Source organism: Perognathus longimembris, chromosome 5 (assembly GCF_023159225.1).
Source record: "Perognathus longimembris pacificus isolate PPM17 chromosome 5, ASM2315922v1, whole genome shotgun sequence".
In the NCBI taxonomy this organism is placed as follows: Eukaryota; Metazoa; Chordata; class Mammalia; order Rodentia; family Heteromyidae; genus Perognathus; species Perognathus longimembris.
Window position 1 is genome coordinate 53,184,460 of NC_063165.1, and position 13,032 is coordinate 53,197,491.

Genomic DNA, 13,032 nt, shown 5'->3' on the forward strand with positions numbered 1-13,032 from the left:
CTGGGAATGTGGCTTAGTGGTAGGGTGCTTGCCTCATATACTTGAAGCCCTGGGTTTGATTCCTCAGCACCACATATATAGAAAAAGATGGAAGTGGCGGAAGTGGCACTGTGGCTCAAGAGATAGAGTGCCAAACTTGAACAAAAAGAAGCCAAGGACAGTGCTCAGGCCCCAACTTCAAGCCCCAGGAATGGCAAAAAAAAAAAAAAAAAAAAAAAAGGCAAAAAACCATGAGGTAGACATTGCTGTCATCTCCAATTTCTCATGCTTAAGGAACCTGACATAGAAAACTATTACCTGACAGCTAGTAAGAAAGTAGATGAACACTCTCAGTGCCAGGACTCTTAGATGCTGAAATGTTGAGGTAGTAGTGCCTGGTTATTCTAGAGGAGGACGCACTCAATGTAGACCTGTTAAAGTCTTGTAGTATTAAGATTTTAGCCTGCTTGGAAGTAAACAGTCATACTGTTTCGTGCATATGCTAATAAAAGACAAAAAACTCTGAAACAGGCATACTACCCTGTTGGCTTATGAGGAGAGTAAAATTCCAGAACCCATACATCGCTTAACAAGATCTTTAGTAGCCTGTTGTTTAGCCCCAGTACATTTTTTTCTTATTAGTAGGAATTAGTTTATCAAGGCTAAACAATTAATATATCACTAAAGGAGAATATTAAGTGTCTCTGCTTAAGAATGCACTACATCTACATGTAGCAACATTAAAGTCTTACTGTTTATGTCATATTGTATGTGATATGTATATGTGCACATGTACCATTCTTGTAAAAGCTTTGTCTCACAAAACACATTGCCTTGTACTGAGAGATACCTATATGCCTAAAAGTGTATGAAATGCACTAAAGGGTGTATCACAAACCCTACTTTTCTCTGTGTGAAGAAAGAAACTGGTATAATGACTTAAAAGTTTAATTTTTTTAAATAAAACTGTGATAGGTGGCTTTGTTACTCTTATTAACAGGAGACATACATTTTCATGCTAGGTGGCTTTGTTACTCTTATTAACAGGAGACATACATATTCATGCTTTCCTGGTCTAAAACACTCTGTAAATTGGCTGGAAATGTACCTTTGTGGTAGAGTGTTTGCCTAGCATGCCTGAAGCCCTGGGTTCCATTCCTCAGTACCACATAAACAGAAAAGGCCGTGCTCTGGTGCTGTGGCTCAAGTGGTAGAGTGCTAGCCTTGAGCAAAAAGAAGCTCATGGACAGTGCCCAGGCCCTGAGTTCAAACCCCAGGACTGGCTGAAAAAAAAAATTCTGTAAATAATCAGACACGTATTAAGCACTACTACCTGTAAGGCTGACATGGTTAGGTGCCATGAGGGTAATAGGCATAACAATCTAGGTCTTTCAAGAAGCATCATTCTGTGCAATACATGATAGCTCTATGTGAACAACTGCTAGAACTATTATTTGCTATCTATACTTTAATTTATTACTACTTATCCTTGATTGTTAAGATCTGTTTCAGGGATATTCTAATTTTGTAAGAAATCATTTGGAAGCTGAGTGCCGATGGCTGACACTTATAATCCTAGCTACTTAGGAGGCTGAAATCTCAAGATCTCAATTCAAAGCCAGCCCGGGCAGGAAAGTCTGTGAGACTCTCATCTCCAGTTAGCCACCAGAAAACTGGAAGTGGTGCTGTAGCTCAAGTGGTAGAGTGCTAGCTAGCCTTGAGCTGAAGAGCTCAGGGATAGTGCTCAGGCCCAGAGTTCAAGCCCTACGACCTACCAAGAAAACAAAAATCATTTGGAAGCCAGGTGCCAACGGCTCATGCCTGTAATCCTAGCAACTCAGGAGGCTGAGGTATGGAAGATTGAGGTTTGATGCCAGCCCAGACAGAAAAGTCTGAGACTCCCATCACCAGTTAACAAGCAAAAAACCAAGCTGGAGACAAGGCTCAGGTAATGGATAGCCAATTGTGAGTGTGAAGCCAAACCAGTTTGGTGGAGGATGGGGATATCATGATGTTTTTAGCAGCATGGTTCAGGTGTCATGGGGAGATAGTGAGTCAGTTCCAGAGATTGAATTCCTTGATGAGTTTACGTTTGCCAGAATGTTCCAAGGCGTGTTTTAGAAGCTACCTATGGTATTAGCATCATAAAGCCTAGAGAAGATGAAGATCCTCATCGACCTCCAACCTCAGAGGAACTGTTGACAGCTTATGGATGTGAGTTGTATGTTATTTTAAAACATGAAAAAAAATGTAGTTAATAGAAATAATAAGTTTGGGGGTGGGGATGTTGGGTTTTAAATCCAGGGTAAAAGTGTGCTGTACCACAGCTATTTTATTTTGTAATAATAATAATATAAATGCTATTTTCAAGCTGGAGTTGTGGCTCAGATGGTAAAGTATCTGCTTAGCAAGCATGAAGCTCTGAGTTCAAATTTCATACTTCCAAAAAACAAAAGGCTTATGCATGGAAATAGCATGTTAAAACATACATAGACTCTTTTCCTCCGGCGCGTCACTGAAGATTCTGGTGTCGCCATGGGTCGCCGCCCCGCCCCGGTGTTACCGGTATTGTAAGAACAAGCCGTACCCAAAGTCTCGCTTTTGTCGAGGTGTCCCTGATGCCAAAATCCGCATCTTTGACCTGGGACGGAAGAAGGCAAAAGTAGATGAGTTCCCACTTTGTGGACACATGGTGTCAGATGAGTACAAACAGCTCTCCTCTGAAGCCCTGGAGGCTGCCCGTATTTGTGCCAACAAGTACATGGTAAAAAGTTGTGGCAAAGATGGCTTTCATATTCGAGTGCTGACTGCACCCTTTCCATGTCATTCGCATCAACAAGATATTGTCCTGTGCTGGAGCTGACAGGCTTCAGACAGGTATGCGGGGGGGCCTTCGGGAAGCCCCAGGGCACTGTGGCCAGGGTTCACATTGGCCAGGTAATCATGTCTATCCGCACCAAGCTGCAGAATAAAGAACATGTGATTGAGGCCCTTCGCAGAGCCAAGTTTAAGTTCCCTGGTCGTCAGAAGATCCACATCTCCAAGAAGTGGGGCTTTACAAAGTTTAATGCCGACGAATTTGAAGACATGGTAGCTGAGAAGCGCCTCATCCCAGATGGCTGTGGAGTCAAATACATCCCGAATCGTGGTCCTCTGGATAAGTGGCGAGCCCTGCACTCATGAGGACCCCTCACCAAACTACACACTCGCCCCCCACTTTAATCATGCTCACCAATAAAACTTGTGTCTTAAAAAAAAAAAACATACATAGAGTAAATACTATTTTTCACCCAGTGCTACTGATAAAATAGTAAGAGAAAGCTTTGCTTTTTGTTGTTGTTGTTGTTTTGGCCAGTTTGGCGGGTCTTGAACTGAGGGCCTGGCCACTGTCCCTGAGCTTCTTTTGCTCAAGGCTAGCACTCTACCACTTAAGCCACAGTGGCACCTGCGGCTTTTTCTGTTCATGTGGTATTGAGGAATCAAACCCAGGGCTTTATGCATGCTAGGCAAGTACTCTACCACTAAATATCCCCAGCCGTAATAGAAGTTTTGTATAAATGAATGATGACACGGTTTGTGAAAGAATGAGTTTCTGAGGTCGCTTTTGCAGGTCTGTACTAACTAGTATGGCAGTCAATTTTTAAAGGCTTTGCCATTATGTTTTTCTCTACATTTCTTTAAGTACTAGTGAAGTTGATCACCTTTCCATGTTTGCTAGCCTTTTATATCTTGTGGGAATCACTTTTCTCAGTGCAGTGATTTCTGTTGTAATGATCTAGAAGGATTCTGGGTTTTTGTTTTTGTTTTTGTTTTTTGGCAGTACTGAGGTTTAAATCAGAACCTTGTGGCAGGCTTTCACTGATCCACATCTCCAGCCCAAGATGTTGATCATTTTTATTTATTTATTTTTGGTCATGGGTGTTGAACTCAGGGTCTGGGTACTGTCCCTCAGCTCTTAGGCTCAAGACTAGTCTCTCACTAGTGCTTTACCACAGCACCACTTCCAGCTTTTTCTGAGTAGCTTATTGGAGATGAGAGTCTCACGGATTTTGCTGCCCCAGCTGACCTTGAACTGGGATCCTCAGATCTCAGCCTCCTGAATAGCTAGGATTATAGGTGTGCGCCCCTGGTGCCTAGCAATGTTGATACTCAGTAAACCTTTTTCTTTTAGTGTTTTATTTGGGATGAGCTTCACAGTTGCCTGACAATAAAATTGTCTACCTATATTATTTAGTTATTTTAGTATTTGGGTTTTTAATCTACTTAAACGTACTATTTGTGTGTGATATGAAATAGGATTCCAAGTAGTTTCTTCTAAAATGAAAAGGGTAGTAGGAGCTGAGTTTTTAACTCAAGCTGTCTGCCAGGCCTATGGTTTGTGCGAGTTTAGTCTATTTTTTTTTAAGTTTTGTTGGGCATAACAGACAAGAAAAAAATAAACTGCATATATTTTTAAATGGACAATGTGGTCACTATTGAGACCCTGTGAGCCCCCCTCATTACAGCATGACAACCCCGTGCTTGCATATACATATCCTTAATTCCAAAACTGCCTGTATCCTTGCCAGCTCTGTAGCTAGGGTATGCTGTAGGCCAGCACAGGCCTTCCCTTCCTCAGGCTTGGGTGGTTGAAGCCGTGTGGGGGAATCTCTTCTTGCTTACTTCTCTTAGCACACTCATGACAAAAATTCCCCTGTGTTGTATCTGCCTGCAGCTCATTGTAAAATCAGCTCCCTTACAATGGAAAATACGGCATTCTCATTCTTATGAATATAACAAGCATTTAATTCAAATACAAATCCTTTGGTCTTATCAGGCCAAAATGCAAAGAATCAAGGACAGGTCACTGGAAGGATCGTGGCTTAGTTGGATCTTCAGAGCCAAGGTCAACCAGAGCTTTGAACCATGATCCTCAGATCTTAGCCTCTTGAGTAGCTAAAATTACAGGCATGAGCCTCCAGCACATGGCCTGTACTATTCTGACTGAAGTTTTGCACAACTCATTTCTCCCACAGATATGCGAGGATTCATGACAGCCCATGGACAGCCAGACCAACCTCGATCTGCACGCTATATCCTAAAGGATTATGTCAAAGTGAGTCTATCTTCTTTATTATTACTTTCTTGAATAAGCAAGTTTGTTTTTCTCAATTCTTCGTTCTTAGTTAAAACAACCTGTCAAGTTCTAACAGAATTCTTTCTTTCTTTTTTTTTTTTTTTGCCAGTCCAAGGCTAGCACTCTACCACTTGAGCCATGGTACCCACTTCCAGCTTTTTCTGTCTATGTGGTGCTGAGGAATCAAACCTAGGGCTTTGTGCATGGCAGGCAAGCAAGCACTCTACCACTAAGCCACATTCCCAGCCCCTGAGAGAATTCTTGTCATTGAGATGGGGTTATAACTGGGATTGTTCTTAAATCGGTGTAGTCAACATCATGTAGAAGGGACTGATAAAATATTAGGAAAAGAAAGATGAACATCTCTGAACACCTGTAATTGCTAAGTTACTGATTTATGCATTTGCTTTTTATGCCTTTTGCTTTTCTTTTCCATTTTATTACCATAATTTTCTTACAATATGGCTGTTTATATGTCTTTCTTCCCAGGCTTATCTAGTAATAGCAATTCACTGGAGGTAATAGCCCAGTGGTAGAACATGCTTAGCAAGTACCAGCCTTGAGCTTAGCCCATAACCCCCAAATAAAATAACAATTCTAAGAGGTTGATACTGTCATTTTGCAAATGACAATGAGCCTGTGCTATTTTTGGTTACCTCATGAGTAACATGGAGGGTCACAGTACCAACTCATGAAATTATGGGAAATATGAACACACACTCTGTGTTTATGTGTAGTCACACCAAGCTCAATGTTTACACATAATAAACCCCTAAGAGTTGTTACATATCGAGTTTAGGTCTTTACAAATACCAGCTTTATCGTTTCCTAGGGAATAAATCATTGTGGGGATTTGGCTTTATTCCTTGCTCAAAGTCACATGAGACTTCTTGGAACATAGCAGTCAAAGTAAACAGCCATTATTGACTCAATTTCAGTTCAGAAAAACAGTAGTTAGCACTATTCATATGGAAAATCATTTTTTTATTTTACCTTTTATTTTTAACTGCGAGATGCAAAGATAAGCTTGTTATGCCAGATTTCTGGTCCCCAAAGACCACCAAGGAGCCGATACCAATGCAAACACATGAGAGTCTTTATTGCAACCTTGAGCCTGGACTCCCAACCCTCACCGACACAGTGGATCTGGATTGAGAGTCCCAACCCTCAGATAGGCAGGGTTTTTATTGTGATTACAATAGGGGCAGAGTATTTCCAACTTGGCAGATACTTGATTGGATGGCATCTAACAAGCAAGTCTTGTCCTATTTCTATTGGCTATCTAACCTTTCAGTTATCTATGTTGGCTTTGATATCGGGAACTGGCCTGGATATCAGGAAATGACAACAGGTGGTCACGTAGCACTGATGCAGGGGGTTAGTGCAGGGGGTAGAGCAAGTCACAAATGGGTTAAGCAAGCCATTTACAGAAGCAGAATATTGTGGTCAGGCTGACCTAGTACCAACTTTATTTTAACAATTGTGACCATGTTTTCCCATTACCACTAAGCAAGCTTGAGTGGGCTAAAACAATCCAGTACTCAATCATAACAAAACCAACCTAACAGTTACCGTGGCATTTCTACTACCATTATGGTTATTTCTATAGTCTATGACTATGGTCATTTTTTACTGTCCGTTACCATGGTTGTTACCCAGGTATAGAGGTGAACAAGCGCTCCCTACATTTTTAAATGCCAAACTATAAGAAACTAGTCTCACGGGTGGGGGTGCAGCCATTCTATCATGGAGTCATCACCAGGGTTTAGAAGCTGTTATAATTTTAACACTAAAACTTATATTTAGTTACTCCAGTTTTCAGGTCAGCCCTAACAAGCTTACATCACAACTCCAGTGGCTCACATTTGTCATCCTAACCACTGAGGAGCCTGAGATCTTGAGAATCAAGGTTCAAAGTCAACCTGGGCAGATAAATCTGAGAGACTCTTATTTTCAGTTAACTACCAGAAGGCTGAAAGCGGATCTGTGACTCAAATAGTAGAGTGCCAACCTTGAATGAAAAAGCCAAGCAATAGCCAAAAGCCCTGATTTCAAGTCCCAGTATCAGAACAACAACAACAACTAAAGCATCTGGACAATCTTTTCAGGACAGCATCTCATTACATAGCCCAGGCTGACCTTGAACCTAGGATCTTGCCTGAGGTCCTGGAATGACAGCATGCATCCCCTCTCTTAGCCCTCTAGGAACTATTTTGATTTCAGAATTCTAGCTTAATATGCCCATTAGTACAGTCATCATTGCCATAAGTGTAATCATTGAAGTGCACTGAAGAACACTTAGCAGAAATGCAAACAAAGTAAAAGGAGCCCAGAAAAGAAAGATCTCTTTTCATCTTGGGCCCTGGAAAGAGTTAGGTCCCTAGAACACTTGAAGGATCAACATTAGTGTGTTAGTGTATGAGTCTTTTTATTCAGTGAGCCAAAATTAAGCCTAAACAAAAAGCAAATGTTGCGATAAATACACACTTCTTAAGCAAAAGTAGATTGCAGAAAAATAAAACAGGCTCATTGGGAAGTGGGGAGACCTAACAAGGAGGATGAATGAGATAAATATTGTAATTTGTTTGCATGTATAAAAAGCAAGGCACTGGTGGCTCACACCTGTAATCCTAGTTACTCAGGAGGCTGAGAATCTAGGTTCGAAGCCAGCCCAGGCAAAAAAAAGTCCCCATGTGCTTCTTCCCTCCAATTAATCACTCAAAAGCTGAAGTGATGCTGTGGCTCAAGTGGTAGAGCACTAGCCTTCAGCACAAAGAGTTCTCAGGGACAGCACCTGAGTTCAAGCCCCCCAACCAACAAAAAAAAAAAAAGAGAAAGAGAGAGAGAACAATGAAATCTGTTGAAAATGGTTTTTTTTTGTTTGTTTGTTTTTTTTGGCCAGTCCTGGGCCTTGGACTCAGGGCCTGAGCACTGTCCCTGGCTTCTTCCCACTCAAGGCTAGCACTCTGCCACTTGAGCCACAGCGCCGCTTCTGGCCATTTTCTGTATATGTGGTGCTGGGGAATCGAACCTAGGGCCTCGTGTATCCGAGGCAGGCACTCTTGCCACTAGGCTATATCCCCAGCCCTGAAAATGTTTTGAGAAGGGGGAGTAGGGTAATGCTAAGTAAGTGCTAGAGGTGATTGAGGGTGATTGAGACTTGCTCCTTTTTTTTTTTTTCTTGCCAGTCCTGGGACTTGAACTCAGGGTCTGGGCACTGTTCTGAGCTTCTTTTTGCTCAAGGCTAGCACTCTACCACTTGAGCCACAGCATCACTTTCAGCTTTTTCTGTTTATGTGGTACTAAGGAATCAAACCCAGAGCTTCATACATGCTTAGACAGGCACTCTACCACCAAGCCACATTCCAAGCCTGGAAGCTTGCTCTTTACACATATGGGAATGTCACAATGAAACTCCCCTTGTACAATGAGTGTATGCCAATAAAAAATTGAAAATTATAAAAAATGATAAAACCAGAAGCTCCCTCAGCATGTGACTGGTTGATGTATCTCCTCTGAGGGCATTCCCTGAGCATGTGATGGCCCATTTGACAATTAGAATGCGCTGTTAACCTCCACGTTGTCTCTGTAGGGTAAACTCCTATACTGCCACCCTCCTCCTGGAAGAGATCCTGTGACATTCCAGCATCAACACCAGCGACTCCTGGAAAGCAGAATGAATGATGAGATCAAAATGCAGCCTGGGGGGAATAAAAAAGCAAAGCAGATTGAAAATGTAGTTGACAAGACTTTTTTCCATCAAGTGAGTTTCGAAATTACTTAACTATGGTTCCAGCATGTTCTCTGTAATAGTAAAGAGTAAGGTATTCATGTACCACAAACAGTATTTAAGCTTGCACATGCACACACCATTTTTGGTTTTCTGAGGCAAAGTCTCTGTATGCCCTAAGCTGGCCTTAAAGGAAAACTCAAATTCTTTCCTGCCTCAGCTGGGAGTACAGGTGTACACCTATACTAACAGCTCTAGCCACACCTTTTTTTTTTTTTTTTTTTCCAGTCCTGAGCTTGGACTCAGGGCCTGAGCACTGTCCCTGGCTTCTTTTTGCTCAAGGCTAGCACTCTGCCACTTGAGCCACAGTGCCACTTCTGGCCGTTTTCTCTATATGTGGTGCTGGGGAATCAAACCCAAGGCTTCATGTATACAAGGCGAGCACTTATTCCCAGCCACTAGCCACACCTTTTAAAATGAGCTTCCCAGTAGTTTGTAGTGACTATCACTACAACCACAGTTTAATTTACTATTATACAAAGGTTATGGGATAATTGCTTTATACTTAATGTTGGGTTAAGTTTTTTGTTACTAAGTAAATTTATATTTTTTACAGTCATTGTCTTATATGTGTTGAAGCAGGTTGAATTTTGTTTGTTCTGTTTTTTTTGCCAGTCCTGGGGCTTGAACTCAGGGCCTGAGCACTGTCCCTGGCTTCTTTTTGCCCAAGGCTAGCACTCTTGTCACTTGAGCCAAGGCGCCACTTCCGGCTTTTTCTGTTTATGTGGTGCTGAGGAATCGAACCCAGGGCTTCATGTATGCGAGGCGAGCACTTTACCACTAGGCCATATTCCCAGCCCAGCAGGTTGAATTTTTGATATTGAAATAGAGCTGTGGGCTGGGAATGTGGCTTAGCAGTAGAGTGTTTGCCTAGCATGCACAAAGCCCTAGGTTTGATTCCTCAGCATCACATACACAGAAAAAGCCAGAAGTGGCACTGTGGCTCAAGAGGTAGAGTGCTAGCCTTGAGCAAAAAGAAGCCAGGGACAGTGCTCAGGCCCTGAATTCAAGCCCCAGAACTGGCCAAAAAAAAAAGATAGAGTTGTATTTTGAGTCTAGATGACTCAAGATGGCTTTTGAAACCATGGGACTTAAATGAAGTAGTCAAGGGATGAACTGAAGACAGGCTGTGGGAAACTTAACATGTAAGGGAGGGGAGAGAGAAAGGACCTGCCCTCCAGGAAAGGGCAGTCCACCTTAGTGAACTCAAGCAATCTTTAGACAGTATTGTGCATATCCCTTCAAGCATGTAGCCTGCTGGCATCTCAAGTCATGTCCTCTCATTTCCCAGGAGAATGTGAGAGCTTTGACCAAGGGGGTCCAGGCTGTGATGGGGTACAAGCCTGGGAGCGGCCTGGTGACTCCAGCTACCTTGAGCGCTGAGAATGGGGCTGGGAAGCCCTGGAAAAAACACGGCAACAAAAACAAAAAAGAGAAGAGTCGTAGGCTCTACAAGCACCTGGACATGTAAACATGGGCAACGGCGGAAATGGCATCTGCGTGGTGCAGCCAGGACAGACACTGCTGGTCTCCTGGGGACCATGCCCATGGCCCTGGGGTGCAAGATGCTCTTGGGGGCACAGTGGCTTCTCACCGTAGACATCTAGATGGAGGGGCCCCTTGGAACACCAGCTCTGACTACAGCAGTCACCACAGAGCCCTGGGCACCTAGTCCTATTGGAGGCTGAAGATGAATCATGGGGCTTTGTTTCTGTAAACATGCACACAAATACACACCAACTTGTGAGTCAGGGGAATGTTTCTGTAAAGATCTTAACATTAAACTGCCACTAACTAATGTTTCCATTGATCTAAGTAAATAAACTGCCATTTGCACATAGTGTGTACCTTTAATCATGTTCATTTGTTAAAACGTGACAGATTTTTTAGATGGATTCTTTTAAGCACATTGTTTGGATTCATTCTCAACCACGCACACAATCAACACAGCCCTTCAATTGCAGAGCGCTGGGGCAGGCATGAGTAGTGTTTAAAACCCCTGACAACATGGCCTTCCATGTTAGAACCCTTGGGTTCATTCTACATGTTCCATTGACGATACCAATGGCAGTAAACCCAGTTGCCCACAACAACACCATCTTATCAAAGCCCTCCATCACTTTTCTCTCTTCCCTTTATCCTTTTCTCTCTCCCTTTGCTTTCCTGGGCTTGGCTCCCCAGTAAAATGACTGAATGGAAGTCCTTGCTTAGAATCTGAGGAACTCAAACCAGAACATCCTGATGAGGGATTTCTATTTTCATCTTTACATCTGCCATGAATGCCTTTCATTAAGCACTCTCAATTTTATATTGATGATTGCCACCCTCACTGAGGTTTGTACTATAGATAAAGGATGTAGGCATTATCATGATTACTTTCCCAACATTTTATTACGAGCACTGCACCATCCTTTTAAAGTAGAACCTGCTTGTACATTCTGTAAGTTGGCAATATGTACATTTTTAAGATGCGCAGCAGGCAGGCGTTGGTGGCTCAGGCCTGCAATCCTCACTATTCAGGACACTGAGATATGAAGATCAAGATTAGACGTCAACCCTAGGCAGGCAAATCCTCAAGACTATTTCCAATTAACCAACAAAGCTGGAAGTAGAGGTGTGGCTCAAGTGGTAAAACAAGCCTAGTAAGTGTAAGGCCTGGAGTTCAAACCCAGTACACCAAAATAATTGGGGGGAATCTCTTTTCTTTCTTCTTTTTAATCATTTCTGTTTGCAGAGTGGACACAGCCCTTTGAGTAATGTATTGTCCGAACTGGTCAGGAAGCAGCGGGCCCCAGCAAGGTGCCTCACACAAGGGAAAGTTCCTGCAGGCCTTCCAGGTTGCTCAGCCCTTCTTTCTCTGAAGGACAATGCCTGAGGCCCCACGGCTGCCCCTGCCAACAGGAAATGCTGTGAGCAATGACGTGGCCCACTGCCCAGCAGGACAAGCACTGTGTCTCTTATTAGGTTTTCTTTTCTGTAGATTGAACTGTAGCCAAAAACCCATGATCCTTAGCTCCCAGGCAGTTGCCAGCCTCTCAGGTTCCCAGAAAAGGAGCTGGAAGAAGCTGGAAGGGACCCATGGAGAGGAGTTGTTCAGAATACACCGTTGTAAATGTTCTGCACAGGATTTGGATTCTTCACAACCTGGTCACTGTCTTCACCTTGTCTCTACTACAGTACCTCTGCTGCTGCTTTGCCCCAATCATAACTGCAAGGAGCAGAGCGAGAATGCTGGCCCCACAGCCACATTCTACTCACCTCATTTTTCTTGAAACTGTCACAGTCAGGGACTGCCAGCAGCCACTCCACTAAGGGCCACCTGTCAATCTCTATAACCCAGTGCTTCCTACAAGACTTCCAGGAAAGTTGCTAGTGGCAAAAGTGCTTGCCTCATATACATGAAGCCCTGGGTTCAATTCCCCAGCACCACATATAGAGAAAATGGCCAGAAGTGGTGCTGTGGCTCAAGTGGCAGAGTACTAGCCTTGAGCAAAAAGAAGCCAGGGACAGTGCTCAGGCCCTGAGTCCAAGGCCCAGGACTGGCAAAAAAAAAAAAAAAAAAAAAGATTTCCAGGAAGATAATGGCTCCCTAAAATATTGAGTCCTGATCTCTTTAAATGCTAATTGATGTGAAAAAAAAAGGATCTTTGTAGTGTGATGAAGTTAGGGAACTCAAAATGGAACACCATCCTGCTTATATGAGATCATAAATGTAATACAAAGGGACACTGCAGAGGCAGAGCCAGATGACACCACAAGTGGAGAAGGTGATGGGGCCACAAAGGCTGGAATCAGACTCTCAGACCTGCTGCTGATGGCTCGTACCTGTAACCCTGACTACTCAGGAGGCTGAAGCTTCAGGATAATGGTTCAAGCTCTTGCAAGAACATCCACAAGACATGTCTCCCCAGTTAAACAGCAAAAAAGCAGAAAGTGGAACTGAGGTTCAAATACTAGAGGCTTTCCTTTAGCACAAAAGTTTAGGGACAGTGCCCCAGTACCAGCACAAAAGCAAACAACAAACTCAAATTGATTTTTCAGTTTCTAGAAGTTGGGAAGTCCCAAGATCAAGACACCTTAAGATTTGGTGTCTGGTCTGGATTGTAACTATCCTCCACTCTCATGACTTTATTACCTTATAACAGGC

General features: G+C 43.0%; 1 protein-coding gene and 1 pseudogene across 1 annotated transcript in view; both read left to right on the plus strand.

The window, feature by feature from the left end:
• The window catches only part of Lsg1 (large 60S subunit nuclear export GTPase 1), a 36,057-nt gene extending 25,333 nt beyond the window's left edge, over positions 1-10,724 (plus strand). The window contains exons 11-14 of the mRNA XM_048346912.1: positions 2,070-2,193; positions 4,995-5,074; positions 8,688-8,858; positions 10,177-10,724. Coding sequence (XP_048202869.1) covers positions 2,070-2,193; positions 4,995-5,074; positions 8,688-8,858; positions 10,177-10,356 — 555 coding nt within the window. The 3' untranslated portion in view covers positions 10,357-10,724. The remainder of the gene's footprint in view (positions 1-2,069; positions 2,194-4,994; positions 5,075-8,687; positions 8,859-10,176) is intronic.
• Positions 2,493-3,219, plus strand: LOC125351856 (annotated as a pseudogene).
• Positions 10,725-13,032: the final 2,308 nt, after the last annotated feature.